Consider the following 21,771-nt stretch of genomic DNA (forward strand, 5'->3'; position numbering starts at 1 on the left):
AAAACAGTACCATACAGTGGGGCAGCATGTAACATCTGATAGAAGGGGAGCTAGGACAATGACATCTACCATGGTCTGTACACAGGCTAAAGTACATATTAACAATAGTCTTGTCCAGAAGGATAAAGTCCACAAATGAAGCAATAATACATCCTGTTTATTGATGAATAAATACGACAACCATAAACAGCAAAAAAACACTGATAGCAAACAAACAAACGGATCAAGCGCTTTCATCCACCAGCATGTGGACTTCATCAAAATCCTGCTCTTTATGGTTGTCGTATTTATTCATCAATAAACAGGACGTATTATTGCTTCATTTGTGGGCTTTATCCTTCTGGACAAGACTAGTGTTTATTTTTCGTTGTGGACAGTACAATATTCTTACACATATTAACAATATACACACTGCCAACATTCACCATCACTACACGGACCTCAGTACTGTACAAACATGCACAGAATGTCCAGCGTATGTCATGAAATATAACCCCTACTGTACATGACATGTGAAGCAATCTGATATATCACTGGCTTGTTATCAGATATGATGACACTATGTAAGGCATACAGCACATATGCACCACTTCATGCACGCCATATGTACAAATGTTGACAGTGGTGTGGCTGACAGCACATACACAGGGCCAGTATAGACATGTTGCTGTGATAACCTTGTATAAGTTCCATTGTAATGGTGTTTGTTGCAACATATGTCCTATGAGGGATATGAAGTCAGTAACTGTGATGGCCTTCACCATCTACAGACTGCAATCCTCACATTACTGTCTGCATTCCACAGAGAGATGCACTGTGGATAACACATGAAACCATAGGCACAACACTACCCAGTCTGCAGATGGGGATTCCTCATATACATGGAATTGACATGGCAGGTATTGCAACATGTACGACAGGCATATCCCAACAAACACTGTTAAATCAACATTACTTCAAATGCAGTATAGCAGCACTTACAGTCTGTAGTCAGGTCAGGCACATCCCCTCCTGTTTCTTGCCCTCTTTCCACAGTGTATGTTGTTGGAGGTAAATCCCCAATCCATCTGAGATGCTGTTTGCCAAACAACAGATCTAGTTCCTGCTTACAGTGACTGAAAAGGCCCAACACCATCATGATGTTCCTAGGTACTGGAATGTGTTTCCATGCAATTGGCTATGGGATAGTTACGACAGCTGTTCCACATGCAATCAGCTAGGGGAGGGCTGCAATTCATGCAGAGGCCATCAGCTGTTCATGAGCATCACATAAAATACACATGCTGCTGCCTAAGCAAGGCAGGTGTGGGTCTCCACATTCACCAGAGAGGGATTGGGGGAGGCAATCAGAGGAAAATACATGTCAGGGAGGGGTGGGAGTGTAAACCTGAAGCATGTTTGTGTCACACACCTACCAGCACACAGTATCAAACCCCCGACAACTATGTAGTGCTATCATAGTTCGATGCAGTTATTGGATGCACCACATGGGTTACCTGATGTGGAGCACTCAGAACATATATGTGAGGGTGAGTGACATTTGCAACAGGAATACAGTAGATATACGGCAGGTGTCGTACACGTGCCTGTCTGCATGAACAGGTGCCAGCGTCAACACAGGCACACTCACACAGGGATGCACACACACTGACACACTTGGCAGGGCCAGGAGTGCAACTCATCACTAGTTGGATTGTTACAACACATCAATGTGCAGGTATCACATGTACCAACCACACAGGTCATACGGAGGCCGTATGGGCAAAGAGTATGAGGAGATGTCAGACATCAGACAACATGCTTCAGTATGCCCTGGGGGGTTGTAGTGAGTGTGGATGTGGACATACACACCATATAACACACACACACACACACACACACACACACACACACACACAAACACACAGGATGTCAGTTTTGACATGCATGGGTGCATGTCTACATGGGTGTGTGGTAGTCAACTGTGCCAGCGGGCTGTACAAGGCTAGGTGATGGGTATACCTTGGCATCAGGCCACATAACAATGGTCTACATTGTGGCTCAGGCCTGTAGTTAATGCATTTGCCCACACGGGTGGGTATTGCATCCCACATCCAGTCACCTGGGTGACTATTGTGTATGGCCAATGCTGTACACCACATGCCATGTATGTGTTCCTTAGTCTATGACATGGATGGTATCTGGGATGTGCACACCTCCTACATGCATGTACAGTGACATGTGGAACGGTACCTGGGGTGTCTGGCCCATGTTGTGAACAGAGATTATCATCATATGTGCCAGTCCTGCCCACCTGTGGCAGGAACTGGTACTGGGCAGCAGGTTTACCCGTCACCTACATTGATGGCATGCCAACAGCATTCCCTGATATCAGTGTCATCTGTCCATACAGGACATGTTGTCAGGCATGGTATGTCCATTGTGAGTCACATGTGAGGGCACCACAGGTGGTGCAGGTGTCCACTGGGGAACATGGTAGAGGTGCACTGTCTGTATGTATGTGCATATTGGACAGATAGGAAGGGTGACATGCCCTCTGTAGCCCACTGCTATCACTGCATAGCTACTTTCAGTGGCCAATATGCAGTGTACTACCCACATACTGGCTGCTGCCTACGCATGTGTGTTCATATGACACGTGGGTTGAGTGTGTGCTCTCGGTAATAGTGAGGTTGCTAACTTGGATTGTCTGGCCTTGATGTCACATGTATGGGTATGGCTTTGCACCCCAGCCTCCTAGCTAATTTACATCTGTTATCCCTGTATGGTTGACATTGTGATATAGTAGGGCCACCATAAAATAAATTAGCAAAACCCCCTCCACAGTACACACAAACACCTGTCATGTCTGGGAGTAGAACCCCTACCTAACTACTTTATTATACTACAGCACTACACAGTTATAGTACGCGCCACAGACATTACCGGAGTATCATTTCCCCAAAGGTGTATTTCACAGTGAATGACATCAGCAGGTTTCCCACAGTAGGGCATTTCAACTGTACTGCAAGTGACTAACCTAAAATGCATTGCTCCCTACACAGACAGTGAGACACACACAAAACATTCACAACTGACATGTGTGGGTATAGAACCCCTGATCGAGGTTTATATCACACTACAGCATAGAGCTGTTATGGGACGCACCACATAGAATGCGAGAGAAATCTTTCCTCAAAGGTGTATTTCACATTGAATGACATCAGCAGGTTTACCAAAATAGGGCATTTCAACTGTACTGCAAGTGACTGGCCTAAAATGCATTGTTCCCTACACAGACAGTGAGACACACACAAAACATCCACAACTGACATATGTGGGTAAAGAACCCCTGATAGATGCCTATATCACACTACAGCATAGAGCTGTTATAGGCCGCACCACAGGGATTACTAAAAAAACTTTCTCCCCAAAGTATTACTTCACAATGAATGACATCAGCAGGATTGGCAATGTAGGGCATTTGAAATGTACTGCGAGTGAGTACCCTATGATGCATTGCTCCACACACAGACATTGCAACACACACAAAACATCCAGAACTGCCATGGGTGGAGATGGAACCCTATCACAGTTCTAAATCACACTACAGCAGTACACAGTTACAGGACACCCTACAGAGATTACTGGGCTATGACTTTCCCACAGCTGTATTTCTAGGTGTGTGACATCAGCAGCCTTGCCAAACTTGAGTATATGAATTCTAAGGAGTGTGAGTAACCTAAAAAGCATTGTTCATTACTCAGCCACAGACACAAAGACACACAAATTCACACACACACAATTTCCAAGTCTAGGATTAGAACAGCTATCTAACTAGGTTATCACACTGCAGCAGTACACAGTTACAAGACACACTACAGAGATTACTGGGCTATTATTTTCCCAGAGTTGTATTTCCAGGCAAGTGACATCAGCAGCCTTGCCAAAGTCGAGTATGTGTATTGTGCGGGGTGTGAGTGGCCTAAAAAGCATTGCTCTCTACTCAGTCAGACACACACACCAACACACAGTTGCCAGGTCTGAGGTTAGAACACCTACCTCACTACTTTATCACACTACAGCAGTACGCAGTTACAGGGCGCACTATAGAGATTACAGGGCTATGATTTCCCCAGAGGTGTATTTTTAGGTGATTGACATCAGCAGCCTCGCCAAACTCGAGTATGTGTATTGTACGGGGTGTGAGTGGCCCAAAAAGCATTGCTCTCTACTCAGTCTGACACACACACACACACACACACACACACACACACACACACACACACACACACACACACACACACACACACACACTTGCCAGGTCTGGGGTTAGAACACCTACCTAACTACTTTATCACACTACAGCAGTACACAGTTACAAGCCATGCTACGGAGATTACTGGGCTATGGTCTCCCCAAAGGTGTATTTCTAGGTGCATGACATCAGCAGCCTTGCCAATGTATATGAACTGTACTGAGTGTGAGTAGCCTAGAAAGCATTTCTCTCTACACAGGCAGAGACCGAGACATACACAGACTCACACAGTTGCCAAGTCTGGGGTTCGGGCTACTACCTAACTAGTTTATCAGTGCAGCAGTACACAGTTATGGGACACACCATGGGGATTACTGAGCTACGGCTTCCCCAAAGGTGTATTTCACATTGGATGACCTCAGCAGGCTTGTCATGATACTGCTATGGGGATGGTGGTGTGTGCATGGGCCATAACCCATTCATGTAGGGGTTGACATGCCACATGTGGGCACACATAGGATCATATGCCACAGGTATGTGTATAGAGCTACTAGGTGACAACTTCCTTGTACAGTCATGTTACACAGCTGGCACGTGCAACACACCATCATGCTGACAGATATTGGTGGCTAGTATCTGCAGTGAGTGACACCTGCACCTCATGTGTTTGGGAGCCTTTGGCTGTGTGCTGGGTGAGACAGGCCTAGATGGCTCCTTGTCACTGTCACCCTCTTCAACACATCTATGTCCATCTACCTTTGGCTTATTATAGTGTGTTGTCCTTACATATATGTCTGTATTCCAATCCACTGTGTGTGCAAGACAGGAGTGGTGCATACTGACATGTGTCTGCACTGAGACCTGCAACTACCAGATATGTCTGGTCCACTGTTGTTTGCTGACATGGCCTTCTTGTGTTTAAGTGTGTGAGCATGCCCAGTATGGCCATCTATATTGCATGTGTGGATCAAGTCCAGGTGGTTTGTACTGTGGTGCTGACCTTTGTGTTGTACACCGACAGGTAGCATGCTGTGTTAGCAGGGTATACATCAGTTATTTGGCATTGACTGTTGCTACATTTCTGCATTAGCGGGAGGGGGGACACCAAACTGTTTCTACATTTCTACACAGGGGTGGGGGGGCACACCTGAATGTTACTATAAGTATACATAGGATGGTGGGGCACACCTTCCACTTTTACACAGTTGCTAGGACAGTACTGTTATGTCAGGTACACCATTTCAGTCTGTAGTCTTACCTATCATGCTGGCTAGAGATATACCAGAGTGCTACAGATCATATCTTTCACTACCTATATATTAGTTTCTGATTTCTTAGTCTTCACAGCTGACATCCAACTGGCTGGCCTGGTGTAGCCTGTCTGTGTAGGGCTGGGGTAGGGGTTACCCATGGGGATCATTCAGAGGCTATAGTACAGCATTTGTTTGTGTTTGTCTACACCTATCCTGCTGGCTGTGACTGTTGTTGGGTATGTGCCCCCCCCGACTGGCATGTGTGAGTCACTTACCTTGTGGGTGTCCCAGTACTGAGGGTGGTGATGCAGGGCTGCCTATGTCGGATGCACATAGTACATTCCCTATACATGGTTGAGCACAGGTAGTGTCATGTTTGGCATCCCTTTTACTGTATGTGCGAGTCAGAGAGAGGTGTCATTCCCTGGGTCCCTCCTGTGTCAGTGCATGTGCTATGCTGCTGCCTCTTTGCCAAGGCCAGGGCATACTGGGCATGCCTCCTTCTGCCTACTGGGGCAAGCTCAAGTTGTTCCTCCTCTGAGTCACTCTGCGCCTGTGCAGGCCTTGGCAGTGGTGGGGGTGCTGTCTGCCCCATGCTGTTCCTGCTGCAGCTGTTTCCACAGGATCATATTATGTAGCATGGCACATACAAGGACAATTTGGGTACATGTAGTTGGTGAGTACTGCAAGGCTCCACCGGATGTGTCCAGGCACCAGAACCATTACTTGAGCATCCCAAACACATGCTCTATTATGATTTGTGTTTGTGCATGTGTGTCATTATGGAGTTCTTGTTCGGGTGTGTGTGCATTTCTGATGGGTGTCATCTGCCATGGCTCCACTGGCAGATCCAGTATCCCCACTAGGTGACTGTGTGGGATGTCCCCTCTGGCAAATGTCTGGTACAGCTACGTCAGATGCCAGGTGTTGGAATCATGGTAGCATCCAGGGCAGCCAGCACACACATTCATTATTATGCCCTGGGCATCGCATTACCTGGCAGTTGATGGAGGAAGCCCTTGCGGTTGATGTAGACCCTACCTACCACCTGGTAGTGCTTTTAATGCATATGTGCATGCAGTCTATTGCATCCACTACTTCAGGTGTCTTTTGTTGATTTTTGAGCGGCAGGTCAATGAGTTAACCTCAAAGATTTTGGGTCTGAATAGACCTTTCTGGTTTGTTTGTTAGTGTATGTTGTTGGAGGTAAATCAATCCATCTGAGGCTTACAGTGACTGAAAAGGCCCAACACCATCATGATGTTCCTAGGTACTGGAATGTGGCAATTGGCTATGGGATCAGAGGAAAATACATGTCAGGGAGGGGTGGGAGTGTAAAACTGAAGCATGTTTGTGTCACACACCTACCAGCACACGGTATCAAACCCCCGACAACTATGTAGTGCTATCATAGTTCGATGCAGTTATTGGATGCACCACATGGGTTACCTGATGTGGAGCACTCAGAACATATATGTGAGGGTGAGTGACATCTGCAACAGGAATACAGTGGCAGGTGTCGACACGTGCCTGTCTGCATGAACAGGTGCCAAAGGCCAACACAGGCACACTCACATGCACACACACTGACACACTTGGCAGGGCCAGGAGTGCAACTCATCACTAGTGGGATTGTTACAACACATCAATGTGCAGGTATCACATGTACCAACCACACAGGTCATACGGAGGCTGTATGGGCAAAGAGTATGAGGAGATGTCAGACATCAGACAACATGCTTCAGTATGCCCTGGGAGTGTGGATGTGGACATACACACCATATAACACACACACACACACACACACACACACACACACACACACACACACACACACACAGGATGTCAGTTTTGACATGCATGGGTGCATGTCTACATGGGTGTGTGGTAGTCAAAGGCTGTACAAGGCTAGGTGATGGGTATACCTTGGCATCAGGCCACATAACAATGGTCTACATTGTGGCTCAGGCCTGTAGTTAATGCATTTGCCCACACAGGTGGGTATTGCATCCCCCATCCAGTCACCTGGGTGACTATTGTGTATGGCCAATGCTGTACACCACATGCCATGTATGTGTTCCTTAGTCTATGACATGGATGGTATCTGGGATGTGCACACCTCCTACATGCATGTACAGTGACATGTGGAACGGTACCTGGGGTGTCTGGCCCATGTTATGAACAGAGATTATCATCATATGTGCCAGTCCTGCCCACCTGTGGCAGGAACTGGTACTGGGCAGCAGGTTTACCCCTCACCTACATTGATGGCATGCCAACAGCATTCCCTGATATCAGTGTCATCTGTCCATACAGGACATGTTGTCAGGCATGGTATGTCCATTGTGAGTCACATGTGAGGGCACCACAGGTGGTGCAGGTGTCCACTGGGGAACATGGAAGAGGTGCACTGTCTGCATGTATGTGCATATTGGACAGATAGGAAGGGTGACATGCCCTCTGTAGCCCACTGCTATCACTGCATAGCTACTTTCAGTGGCCAATATGCAGTGTACTACCCACATACTGGCTGCTGCCTACGCATGTGTGTTCATATGACACGTGGGCTGAGTGTGTGCTCTCCTAGCTAATTTACATCTGTTATCCCTGTATGGTTGACATTGTGATATAGTAGGGCCACCATAAAATAAATTAGCAAAACCCCCTCCACAGTACACACAAACACCTGTCATGTCTGGGAGTAGAACCCCTACCTAACTACTTTATTATACTACAGCACTTCACAGTTATAGTACGTGCCACAGACATTACCGGAGTATCATTTCCCCAAAGGTGTATTTCACAGTGAATGACATCAGCAGGTTTCCCACAGTAGGGCATTTCAACTGTACTGCAAGTGACTAGCCTAAAATGCATTGCTCCCTACACAGACAGTGAGACACACACAAAACATTCACAACTGACATGTGTGGGTATAGAACCCCTGATCGAGGTTTATATCACACTACAGCATAGAGCTGTTATGGGACGCACCACATAGAATGCGAGAGAAATCTTTCCTCAAAGGTGTATTTCACATTGAATGACATCAGCAGGTTTACCAAAATAGGGCATTTCAACTGTACTGCAAGTGACTGGCCTAAAATGCATTGTACCCTACACAGACAGTGAGACACACACAAAACATCCACAACTGACATATGTGGGTAAAGAACCCCTGATAGATGCCTATATCACACTACAGCATAGAGCTGTTATAGGCCGCACCACAGGGATTACTAAAAAAACTTTCTCCCCAAAGTATTACTTCACAATGAATGACATCAGCAGGATTGGCAATGTAGGGCATTTGAAATGTACTGTGAGTGAGTACCCTATGATGCATTGCTCCATACACAGACATTGCAACACACACAAAACATCCAGAACTGCCATGGGTGGAGATGGAACCCTATCACAGTTCTAAATCACACTACAGCAGTACACAGTTACAGGACACCCTACAGAGATTACTGGGCTATGACTTTCCCACAGCTGTATTTCTAGGTGTGTGACATCAGCAGCCTTGCCAAACTTGAGTATATGAATTCTAAGGAGTGTGAGTAACCTAAAAAGCATTGTTCATTACTCAGCCACAGACACAAAGACACACAAATTCACACACACACTATTTCCAAGTCTAGGATTAGAACAGCTATCTAACTAGGTTATCACACTGCAGCAGTACACAGTTACAAGACATACTACAGAGATTACTGGGCTATTATTTTCCCAGAGTTGTATTTCCAGGCAAGTGACATCAGCAGCCTTGCCAAAGTCGAGTATGTGTATTGTGTGGGGTGTGAGTGGCCTAAAAAGCATTGCTCTCTACTCAGTCAGACACACACACCAACACACAGTTGCCAGGTCTGAGGTTAGAACACCTACCTCACTACTTTATCACACTACAGCAGTACGCAGTTACAGGGCGCACTATAGAGATTACAGGGCTATGATTTCCCCAGAGGTGTATTTTTAGGTGATTGACATCAGCAGCCTCGCCAAACTCGAGTATGTGTATTGTACGGGGTGTGAGTGGCCCAAAAAGCATTGCTCTCTACTCAGTCTGACACACACACACACACACACACACACACACACACACACACACACACACACACACACACACACACACTTGCCAGGTCTGGGGTTAGAACACCTACCTAACTACTTTATCACACTACAGCAGTACACAGTTACAAGCCATGCTACGGAGATTACTGGGCTATGGTCTCCCCAAAGGTATATTTCTAGGTGCGTGACATCAGCAGCCTTGCCAATGTAATGTATATGAACTGTACTGAGTGTGAGTAGCCTAGAAAGCATTTCTCTCTACACAGGTAGAGACCGAGACATACACAGACTGACACAGTTGCCAAGTCTGGGGTTAGGGCTACTACCTAACTAGTTTATCAGTACAGCAGTACACAGTTATGGGACACACCATGGGGATTACTGAGCTACGGCTTCCCCAAAGGTGTATTTCACATTGGATGACCTCAGCAGGCTTGTCATGATACTGCTATGGGGATGGTGGTGTGTGCATGGGCCATAACCCATTTATGTAGGGGTTGACATGCCACATGTGGGCACACACAGGATCATATGCCACAGGTATGTGTATAGAGCTACTAGGTGACAACTTCCTTGTACAGTCATGTTACACAGCTGGCACGTGCAACACACCATCATGCTGACAGATATTGGTGGCTAGTATCTGCAGTGAGTGACACCTGCACCTCATGTGTTTGGGGGCCTTTGGCTGTGTGCTGGGTGAGACAGGCCTAGATGGCTCCTTGTCACTGTCACCCTCTTCAACACATCTATGTCCATCTACCTTTGGCTTATTATAGTGTGTTGTCCTTACATATATGTCTGTATTCCAATCCACTGTGTGTGCAAGACAGGAGTGGTGCATACTGACATGTGTCTGCACTGAGACCTGCAACTACCAGATATGTCTGGTCCACTGTTGTTTGCTGACATGGCCTTCTTGTGTTTAAGTGTGTGAGCATGCCCAGTATGGCCATCTATATTGCATGTGTGGATCAAGTCCAGGTGGTTTGTACTGTGGTGCTGACCTTTGTGTTGTACACCGACAGGTAGCATGCTGTGTTAGCAGGGTATACATCAGTTATTTGGCATTGACTGTTGCTACATTTCTGCATTAGCGGGAGGGGGGACACCAAACTGTTTCTACATTTCTACACAGGGGTGGGGGGGCACCCTGAATGTTACTATAAGTATACATAGGATGGTGGGGCACACCTTCTACTTTTACACAGTTGCTAGGACAGTACTGGTATGTCAGGTACACCATTTCAGTCTGTAGTCTTACCTATCATGCTGGCTAGAGATATACCAGAGTACTACAGATCATATCTTTCACTACCTATATATTAGTTTCTGATTTCCTAGTCTTCACAGCTGACATTCAACTGGCTGGCCTGGTGTAGCCTGTCTGTGTAGGGCTGGGGTAGGGGTTACCCATGGGGATCATTCAGAGGCTATAGTACAGCATTTGTTTGTGTTTGTCTACACCTATCCTGCTGGCTGTGACTGTTGTTGGGTATGTGCCCCCCCCGACTGGCATGTGTGAGTCACTTACCTTGTGGGTGTCCCAGTACTGAGGGTGGTGATGCAGGGCTGCCTATGTCGGATGCACATAGTACATTCCCTATACATGGTTGAGCACAGGTAGTGTCATGTTTGGCATCCCTTTTACTGTATGTGCGAGTCAGAGAGAGGTGTCATTCCCTGGGTCCCTACTGTGTCAGTGCATGTGCTATGCGCTGCCTCTTTGCCAAGGCCAGGGCATACTGGGCATGCCTCCTTCTGCCTACTGGGGCAAGCTCAGGTTGTTCCTCCTCTGAGTCACTCTGCGCCTATGCAGGCCTTGGCACTGGTGGGGGTGCTGTGTGGCCCTGCCCCATGCTGTTCCTGCTGCAGCTGTTTCCACAGGATCATATTATGTAGCATGGCACATACAAGGACAATTTGGGTACATGTAGTTGGTGAGTACTGCAAGGCTCCACCGGATGTGTCCAGGCACCAGAACCATTACTTGAGCATCCCAAACACATGCTCTATTATGATTTGTGTTTGTGCATGTGTGTCATTATGGAGTTCTTGTTCGGGTGTGTGTGCATTTCTGATGGGTGTCATCTGCCATGGCTCCACTGCGTATCCAGTATCCCCCACTAGGTGACTGTGTGGGATGTCCCCTCTGGCAAATGTCTGGTACAGCTACATCAGATGTCAGGTGTTGGAATCATGGTAGCATCCAGGGCAGCCAGCACACACATTCATTATTATGCCCTGGGCATCGCACACTACCTGGCAGTTGATGGAGGGGAAGCCCTTGCGGTTGATGTAGACCCTACCCCGCTCACCTGGTAGTGCTTTAATGCATATGTGCATGCAGTCTATTGCATCCACTACCTCAGGGTATTCTGCTATTTGGTGGAAGTGACGCATATTGTTGGCCAACGCCTCACAGGTGATGGGGAAATATATGTGCTCACCAACATGTGCTGACATGGCATCCAGGAACTGGTGGAGTACCCTGGATGCTGATGCCTGTGAAATCCCCATCATATCCCCAGTTGGCCTTTGGAAGGTACCTGTAGCTAGTATTCTTAGGCCTACACATACCTTGGTATCCACTGGAATGGGTTCCCCTCTGTTAGTTCTGTGTGTGAGGCGTGGCTGGCACAGCTCAACAATTTGCTGTAGGAGGTCCCTGTCCACCCTATAGTGCTCCACTATCTCCAGCTCATGTAGTCCTTGGTAGGTTACCCTGGGTCTGTGCAGTCTTCTCCATCTACTCACTGTGGGTTGCTCAGCAGCATTCACATCTTCACCATTCTCAGCCTCTTGCACATGCTAGTTTATGACAGCAAAAGCAGCCCCTAACATTTTTTCTCTTGCTTTCGTTTTGTAAAATGTCCCCATCTGTATACACCAGTGGTGCAGAGTTTTTGGGAAAAACAAGGGGGAAAGGTGTTTGCATGGTTTATAGTGGTGTGCTGGGCTGGGCTGGTCTGCTGCCTGTGTAATTGGCTGATTCTGATACGTTTCACCTGTCAGCTAAGCTAGTTTTCCTTGATTACCTTCCTACTGCTGTTTTCCCTTCCCATTGCCTCCCTGTTTAATCCCGTGTGCGCGCAGCGCAAATGGAGTGCTCATATGTGCAGAGAGCTGCTTTTTCCTGGTTTAACTTACTTTTTCTTCCTGTAAAACCTGGTGCACGGCGCGCACACCCACTTACGCTTTGTAAAGTGTGCTAGGCAGGTTTAGACACACCCCTAGCTTAGTTGTGCTAACCTAGGAGCAATGAGCCACAGGTCTCCAGTCCACTTATAGTATGCCTGACAACCCCCACATGATGTCATCTATATCCTAGTCTTGCACCCAGCTATTTATACTCTTACACTCTTGGGACCTGCCTCTCACCCTGGGATAATTTGGCAATCACTAACCTTTCCCTCATTTGCATAGGATTGCCTACTAATGCATAGTTACATGTCCCACACTGAGCCTCCCCCCTTAGCAACCACTACTCCCTGGCCAAGTTGTCTTTTGCCTGCCATTGACTTGCATGGTAGAATACTGATTTTTGTTAGAATGCTCATTTTCAGTTTATTTTCTTATTTTCCCCCTGATCCCGTTTGCACGCCACCGCCCTATGCTGAAACAGCTGAGATCGGCGAAAAAAAAAATAAAAGTTGTTTTATTCATTTTTTAAACAGTTTGCAATACCAATGGCCTTCTACTTGGCCATTGGCATGCTTCCTCAATAATATGCAGCCTTTATTTGGAGCTGTCATAGCTCCATTTTGCAACTTGTAGAATTGTACTCAGTTACTAACTGAGTACATTTCTGCAGATTGCACTTGTCTTGCACAGACTATTGCAAGCTTCCTGGATTGCAATATCACCTCATTTGCATGGATTTCTCCAGCAAATGAAGTGATTTGCATACCAGGTCTTAGTCCGTGCAAGATTAGTGCTGGAGCTCTCGTGCACGCCCCTGCCGGCTGTTCCTGGATCGCATGGCAGACATATTACCTGCGTGAGCTACTGCACTCATCTTGCACTTCGTGCAGGCTTTTGAGAATCCGGTGGTCTACTAGAGCATTGGTATGTGATTTCAGTAACACCTCCAGGGAAGTTAAATCAATATTAGAGAGGAATTGAAATAACTTCATTTCTACCCAGGGTTTGTCCAACATTTTAGGAGATGGCCCAATAATGGTTTATAGATCAGGAACCACTTTAAAAAGGATTTTTGAAAAAGGATGTCACAGTAAAAAGACTGACCATATATCTGCAAATGTTTAAATGTGGAGCATGTGTTCAGTGCAGATTTATAGGTGGGTGTGAACTTCACACTAGGAAATTTTCCTAAGCCTAGTTACCCAAATGGGAAATATAACTGTAACACAAAGCGGGTGGTTTATCTTGCACAGTGTATTTCATGCTTGGCTTTTTATGGTGAAAAAAATGAAAAAGCTTTAAAAACACAGATATATCAGCATGTTTATGCTTTAAGGAAGAAGGACTTCAATAGCACTTTATTTAAGCATTCCAAGAAATGTCAGGAGTTTAAAAAAATATTTTTTTGTGTTAGAAAAGATTCCACACTTTGACGGGGGGTAATTGGTCAGTATATGTAGTGAAGTGGGAATTATAGTGGCAAATGATACTGGATTCTACAAATCCCCTAGTATTAACACCGTTTTTCAATTAACAGTCTGTTCCTGTTGAAAAGGATGCATATTTAATAGTGTTTTTAATTTATCATGGAGTAGTTAACTTACATTATGTAATTTTAAAATATATTAATATGTAGGGGTATCATAATTTTTTATGTGTAACTTTTCATGTGAGTTTAAATGATTGGTTTTATTCACTGTAGTGTTTATTTTGTTCAACTTGAAGGGGTAATGTTAAATTAGTGTATAATGAATGTTTTTAATTTTTGTCACTAGATGGCAGTGTTTTATTGTTATTTAACGAAGTGTTTGAAGAGCTGCGGTGGTGGTGCTGCGGTAGCATTGTTGCCTCACAGTTATACGTGGCCGTTCGATTCTCAGTTAGAGCGTCTTCTGTGTGGTGACATGCGTGAATGGGCGTTCCTTCGTTGAAGGTTGTGCGTTAGGCCCGGCAAGCCAGCACATAAAAATCTACTGCCAATCATTAGCAGACCGGAGTTCTGCTGTGGCGACGCCTAACCGGGAAAAGTCGAAAGACACAAACAAAGTGTTTGAAGAGGGATTTCTAAATCTGATCTTCACTTTATAGAAGTGAATGAAAGTGTTCACATTCCTTTTAAAAATTTCAGTAGATCCTGGCACGTATAAGTGTGTTTGTTTTTGTTTTACTAAGTTTTGTAGGTGGATTTTGTTGGTTGGTACATTTATAAAGTCTAAGACCAATGACTGAGATCCCTTATTCGTAGTATATATATGGCTACAATTTAGGTCAATATTTTACTTGAAATCAGGAAGATGACTAAAATAAAACCAATTTGAATAATATATGTTTAAGCCTTATCTCATCTCAATGGATATGCAGCTGCTATCCTTGCTTTACCTGAGCACCTCTTCTGTACCGGTTAGCTTTCTCTTCTAAACATTTAAGGGTTGCCTCCCTGATGTCTATGTGTACCTCTTAGTCCCAGCTCTATCATCACCTGCTTTTGCATTAACTATTATTCCCTTTTCCTCACCTCTCACTTCAACCCCTAATACCCAGCTATTGCTCCTTCAATCATTCCTGGCCTTTCTACAGTCGGTACCCCAAACCTGCTTGCACTTTCCATCACCTTGTCTCTCTCTTGTCATTATTTGCTTTTTACCCTATAACTTATAATGCCAATGTTTCCAGGCAGATACATAGATAGATATACGTGTATGTATGTGTGTGTGTGTGTGTGTGTGTGTGTGTGTGTGTGTGTGTGTGTGTGTGTGTGTGTGTGTGTGTGTGTGTGTGTGTGTGTGTGTGTGTGAGTGTGTGTGTCCGTTTGTGCACGTGTCCATGTGTATTTATGTATGATCCTTGGAAATGTAAAAAACTTAAGTGTGATGAGAGAGAAATAGGTATGAATCCTAAAACTGCCGTTGCTTGGATAATATGCTTTTCTCTAAGGTCCAATGAACTCAGAGTTATTATATCAGTGGAGGTTTGGGGGCCACAGCTCCTTCCCAAATTGGGGGTTGGAGAGGTACCTGGCAAAAACTAAAACTAATGAGCAACAGCAACTTGTGCAACCTCGGAGCATGCAAAATAAAAACAAAGTGCTCCCTGGGGCATCATTCCACACACATTCTGCTAATGATATATACTATGAGACTGCACATTACCTGGTGAAAGGGCAAATTCCCTACCCAGGGATTGTTTATTTCCCATATCTGTCAAACACCCGTTTGTGTTGGCAAAACAGATGTTGACATTTTGTACATTTGCTGAAAAATACTACACCAATATCTATAAATTTATTTATCTACCTATCTCGCTCTCTATCTATAGCTATATAGGTATATGGCTATATTTATATCTAATACATACATACATACACACACATATATATATATATATATATATATATATATATATATATATATATATATATATATATATATATATATATATATATATATATATATATATTTCATTTCTAAAGAAAAGGTAAAAACTGATGTTACAGGCCTTCTGGCCCTATACTCTACAAATATTATACTTATTCTTCCAGTTGTGCCTCTGGTTTAGTTTCATTTCTTCCAATATTTAGGTGTTTTATATACTTTCACTCTGCTGTACAATCAGTACCAAGACGTTGATCTTTTTATATTATATACCTTACATTATCCTGTAAAATGTAAGATATATATAGTTTACTACTGGCATTTCAAATTCACTTTGGTTGACCATTTAGAATGTCAACCCAAAATGTGGAATTTGATGCATTCGACATAGCAGGAGGTGATGTCACTCACCTCCTGCTATCCACATTAACGTACAGTTAACTTGTACAGTCAATGATATGTTAATTATACTGTTTTGCAGGGGGTATAATAATAAAATAAACCACTCCCCTGCACCCCCCACAACCCCTGCACATTAAATATACCAACTCCAAAATCACACTACAGTGAGGAAATGGGCTAATTCCCTGTTCCTCACTGAACCACGATCCCCCTGCATAATGTTGAACCCAAATGCTAATTACACAACCCATTCACTGTAGCATAATCAATCGATTTGGGTTCAACATTCTGCCGACTTTAAAACTGCAAGTCGACCATATGCCAGTCAACAGATGCAGTTCAGTTTCAAGATTTTCATTGTAAACATATATATATATATATATATATATATATATATATATATATATATATATATATATATATTGATAACCGAAAATGGCGTTCGCAGCAACTTAGTAACCAAAACCAGAAGGAAACAGCTAACGCCACAGGCTATGTAGTCTTGAGAAACCGGTAACTCCTTCTTTTGAAATAATAACCAAGATACCTTCCAACAAATGATAGCAGCAGCCCTCTGATGGCAAAAATCCCCAATTTATTAAAAAAACGATACATACACAAAAAAACGGTTTAGCGCTTTCACCTGTACACAATGCAGGCTTCTTCAGAACTGACTTACATCTTTGATTTAGCCCAGTTTAAATTACTTTTTTGGCGCCAAACAGAGCTCACAAATTTAAAGACACACTGCACCATAATCATCTATCTGCATGAATATATCTACATAAATATAACTAATACCTAACATCCAAATTCATAAAGACTAATTGATTGATTCTATAAAAAAGGACATCATAAAATAGAAATAATGTTGTTAAATAAATAAAAATAGGAATGTATAAATAATTTAATCAATATTTTATTTTAAGTATTTTATTAACATATCAACATATTATGTAACATTTCATTTATTAATATATAAAAATTGTAGAAATATATAGATTTTTTAATATATTTTATATATACATATTTTAACATATATTTTTTAACATTTTTTCAACATACATGTAATACATATATACAGTGGGTTTTGATAGTACTCTGATATGCATTTGATTAAATTATTTATATATTCCTATTTTTATTTATTTAACAACATTATTTCTATTTGATGATGTCCTTTTTTATAGAATCAATTGATTAGTCTTTATGAATTTGGATATTAGGTATTAGTTATATTTATGTAGATATATTCATGCAGATAGATGATTATGGTGCAGTGTGTCTTTAAATTTGTGAGCTCTGTTTGGCGCCAAAAAAAGTAATTTAAACTGGGCTAAATCAAAGATGTAAGTCAGTTCTGAAGAAGTCTGCATTGTGTACAGGTGAAAGCGCTAAACCGTTTTTTGTGTATGCATCGTTTTTTAATAAATTGTGGATTTTTGCCATCAGAGGGCTGCTGCTATCGTTTGTTGGAAGGTATATTGGTTATTATTTCAAAAGAAGGAGTTACCGGTTTCTCAAGACTACATAGCCTGTGGCGTTAGCTGTTTCCTTCTGGTTTTGGTTACTATATATATAAATATGTCAAGACATTTATGCCGAACTTCTGTTTACAGGCATCTTCTTAAGATGAGTCATCTACTCAGACTACCATGGCTAACAAATGTAATCAATAAATAGATATGGCAGCTAGCAAAGCTCTACAGTAGTTCTGGAAAATTATGCCATCAGCATCCATTAATCATTAACTATTATAATGCATTCTATTCTTTACCCATTTATTGACCAGGTAAGCCCAGTGGGCACAGCTGTCTCTTTTCATGGTCAACCCAGGAACATTGTTTGTATAAGTGACTCACACAGTAGACAAGTGAAAGGAAGTAGCTTGGGTACAGAAAATAGCTAATTAACATCTCAGCTTTAACCCTCTGCACTGTCACTTACATTATATATATATATATATATATATATATATATATATATATATATATATATATATATATATATATATCTCGATGACATTATGAAAGCATTCTATTGAAGTTCCAGATGTTTACCAAACAGGCTAAACCTGTATTAGCCATTCCATTTAGAGCTGAAAACAATGTGAAGAGCATACATTTTACAGTGAGTTATGCCAGCTGAATATTGTCATTAGCATAGCACCTTCTCAAAAAGACTTAGCCCTGATGGTGGTTTTAGGCCATTTACAACCCCATTTTAGAAACTATTAATACAAACTATGTGCAGAGTTTAGATTTTTGTGAGTGTGTTTGTGCCTATGACTGTATGTGTGTGTGTGTGTGTGTGTGTGTGTGTGTGTGTGTGTGTGTGTGTGTGTGTGTGTGTGTGTGTGTGTGTGTGTGTGTGTGTGTGTGTGTGTGTGTGTGTGTGTGTATGTGTTTGTGTGTTTACCTATGCCTAAGTGTTTCTGTCTCTGTATGTGTATCTGTGCTTGTGTTTTTAAATCTGTGTTTTTGTGTCTCCGTGGATGTGTTTGTATGTGTCTGTGTCTGTCTATTTCTGTTTGTGTGTGGGCATGAGGGTATGCTGAGCAAATATAGATTCAAGAACTGTACAAGCATTAGTTTTTTGTAAAATCTCCTATTACATTCTGACAGAATGGCTCATTCAAAGATATGTATCAGACTTATATCCTAGAAGTCCTGCTTTCAAATATGCAGAAAAGAGAATATATTGAAAAATCATCATAATCAACATCACTTTAGTAATTGCCTAACATAGCAGGTTTAAGTTAATTATAGTTTACAAATGAAGTTATTGCTAAAGATTACCACACACAAGCATACACATTCAGCGGTGTTCTCTGTGCGTGCACAACATTGTTGCAGTACTATATATCTGGGCATCTTTTTAGTTCCGCTAAGTAAGTGCCTTACCGGTCCAAATCCACCTCCACAAGAAACATGATGAGGGAATTTTCGTAAGTCATAGAGATTCAGCTGCTGCTGTGGGGTCTGACTGGTTGACAGTTTCCAGGGTTCAGACAAGACCTGTAAATAAAGAGAGCATATGTTATCACATTGATATGTCTCTGAATGTTAGAATTAACTAGAGTACAGAAGAAAAAGTAAGAATTGTGTTTTAGAAATCTCCAGTAATAAAACAGAGCCTTGCAATGTTACTAAAGTGACATGAATACAGAAAGACTGACTTTGAGAGAAGAGAAGCTTTACATGGTCTGTATTTCTTCTCATTTCCTACTTAATGGATATTCTGTGGTTCCTAGTTAGCATACTTCCCAATTCTAGCCACTTCCCATGAAAACTGCATTATGTTTGACGTGCATTCTCTAATACCTTTCCTATCTTTCACTCTACTGTGTCCTCAGAAGGCCTATCCTATTCATCTGCAGCCTGTCTGCTCAGAAATGCTTTAAACTTTCCATGTTTTCTCCTCTCACTGTTCTCACATGGCCATGTCAGACTGATGACTACCTTTTTCTGAAGTATATTACCATCTTGTATTTGTCAGAGTAACTGTTTTCTTGTGCCTGTCTTTGTGTCCAGTACATATACAGGCTCTGCAGATATCTTTTGTCATAAAACAATGCTTGTGGAGTAAGTATTGATTGTATGCTTCCCTGCAAACTGTCAACCACTTTTAGTTTTTCTGAGTTATGTTTTGATTTATTTCTTGAGTGTCTGTAAATTCTGTTTTTTTTTGCTTTTTTTTGTTTTTTTTTATTTATTTTAATAGCACCTCTGTTGATTAACCTGATGGATTTTAGAAGTTTTGTTATTGCTTTATCATTTTTAATTTAAGTAGCTCATTGCAGCAACTCTGTTTTGGAGAGGTGAGACGAAACTGAAGTACATTAAGAAAATCCATGCAGAAATATGCAGAATTTTCAAACACTGCACAGTTTCTGACCAGTGCTCAGGACTAACCATGGAACATTGATCTATGAAGCAGCCTGAGCAGTTATTGAATAGCTCATCAGCATAATGCTATAATGCTACAGACAGAAAAATTGACAAAACAAATCTTGTTTCATGTGAAAAGCAGAAATTCATGAATGCTAAAAGTGAAATCAGTATGAGGAGAAGAAAAAAGGATGAAGTAAATAAAATGGCATAACAAAACCTGTGCTGGCATGACTTAAAAAAATGTCCGCATGCGTTATATGTGTAAATGAATTAAGAAACAAAATCATTTCCTGCATTACAAGAAGCGGGTAATCAGTAATAATAATATGAAATAAGTCAAATGCGGCTAATAGGTATATGAGGATAAACTGTTTAAAAGCAGTGCTACAGATTTTACGTAAAGGGATAATTAGAAAAGAAACAATTCATCTGTTGCAATCTATTTTGATTCAGGTAGGTAACGAACAAAGTGTATTGTATGCAGGCAATACTATGATTATGTACAAAAGCAGTTTGTATAACTTTGGAATAATGATTATTTCTAGGAGGCAATGTGAATGTTTTGAATGATAAAGAAGCTGACCATTGAATTCGAGGGAAAGCAGTTTGGACAAATAATTACTGGCATACAAATGATTTAAACAAAGCACTTAAATAGGGATAGGGAGGTACTCTGCTTCACATGGATGGGGAGCCTGTTCCAGAGAATGGGAATTCTCTGAGAAACATATCAATCTCTCCAACATATTGTATTTATGTCACAATAAAAAATTAGGTCTTTTAATCTAGTAGTTCTGATGCTGTTTTATTTGGGGATGTGCAAAAGGTTAATCAAAACAGGGTCCACAGATGCATTGTATGCCAGACAAAGACCACTTCTCAGAAGTCTGTATCATACAGAGTACAGGGACATGGCTTTGAGGCAATCAGCAGAGTACATTGTGTTTACTCCCCATATTCTTTTTGTAAGGAACCTTTGTGGATGCTCCAGTTACATGTCTGGTCAGGTACATACCAAAGTGGGCATCATACTCTGTGATGGGTATGATGAGGGCCCAGTACAGTGGCATGATGTCCTCTCTGAACCTAGATGCCATGTTCTTGCTTATAAGTTGAGTAACATGGAAGGATTTTCTTACTACCTTGGAGACATGTTAGTTGAAGGCTAGGTTATTATTTACATGAGTTCCCAGGTCCCTGACTAGTTAATCAACCTTTACTGGTGTTTTATTGATGACATAGTTGCCCTGGGTTGCCAGCTTCCCAAAAGTGCTATAGTGCTTTTCTTAGTGTGGAGTTTTAAGCCATGGCTTTAGCACCAAGCATTTGTTTGAGCTAGACCTTCTTGACGGATGTTCTTGTCTTGGAAGGATTCAATGAATGCTCCCAGTTTGCAA

At 42.5% G+C, this 21,771-nt stretch overlaps 1 protein-coding gene across 1 annotated transcript in view; it reads right to left on the minus strand.

The window, feature by feature from the left end:
- The window catches only part of LOC122815802 (carnitine O-palmitoyltransferase 1, muscle isoform-like), a 490,419-nt gene that overhangs the window by 56,176 nt on the left and 412,472 nt on the right, over positions 1 to 21,771 (minus strand). The window contains exon 17 of the mRNA XM_044088600.1: positions 19,385 to 19,498. Within this exon, the coding sequence (XP_043944535.1) occupies positions 19,385 to 19,498 (114 nt within the window). The remainder of the gene's footprint in view (positions 1 to 19,384; positions 19,499 to 21,771) is intronic.

This window comes from Protopterus annectens, chromosome 11.part0, assembly GCF_019279795.1.
Source record: "Protopterus annectens isolate FY-2018-M chromosome 11.part0, PAN1.0, whole genome shotgun sequence".
NCBI lineage: Eukaryota > Metazoa > Chordata > Ceratodontiformes > Protopteridae > Protopterus > Protopterus annectens.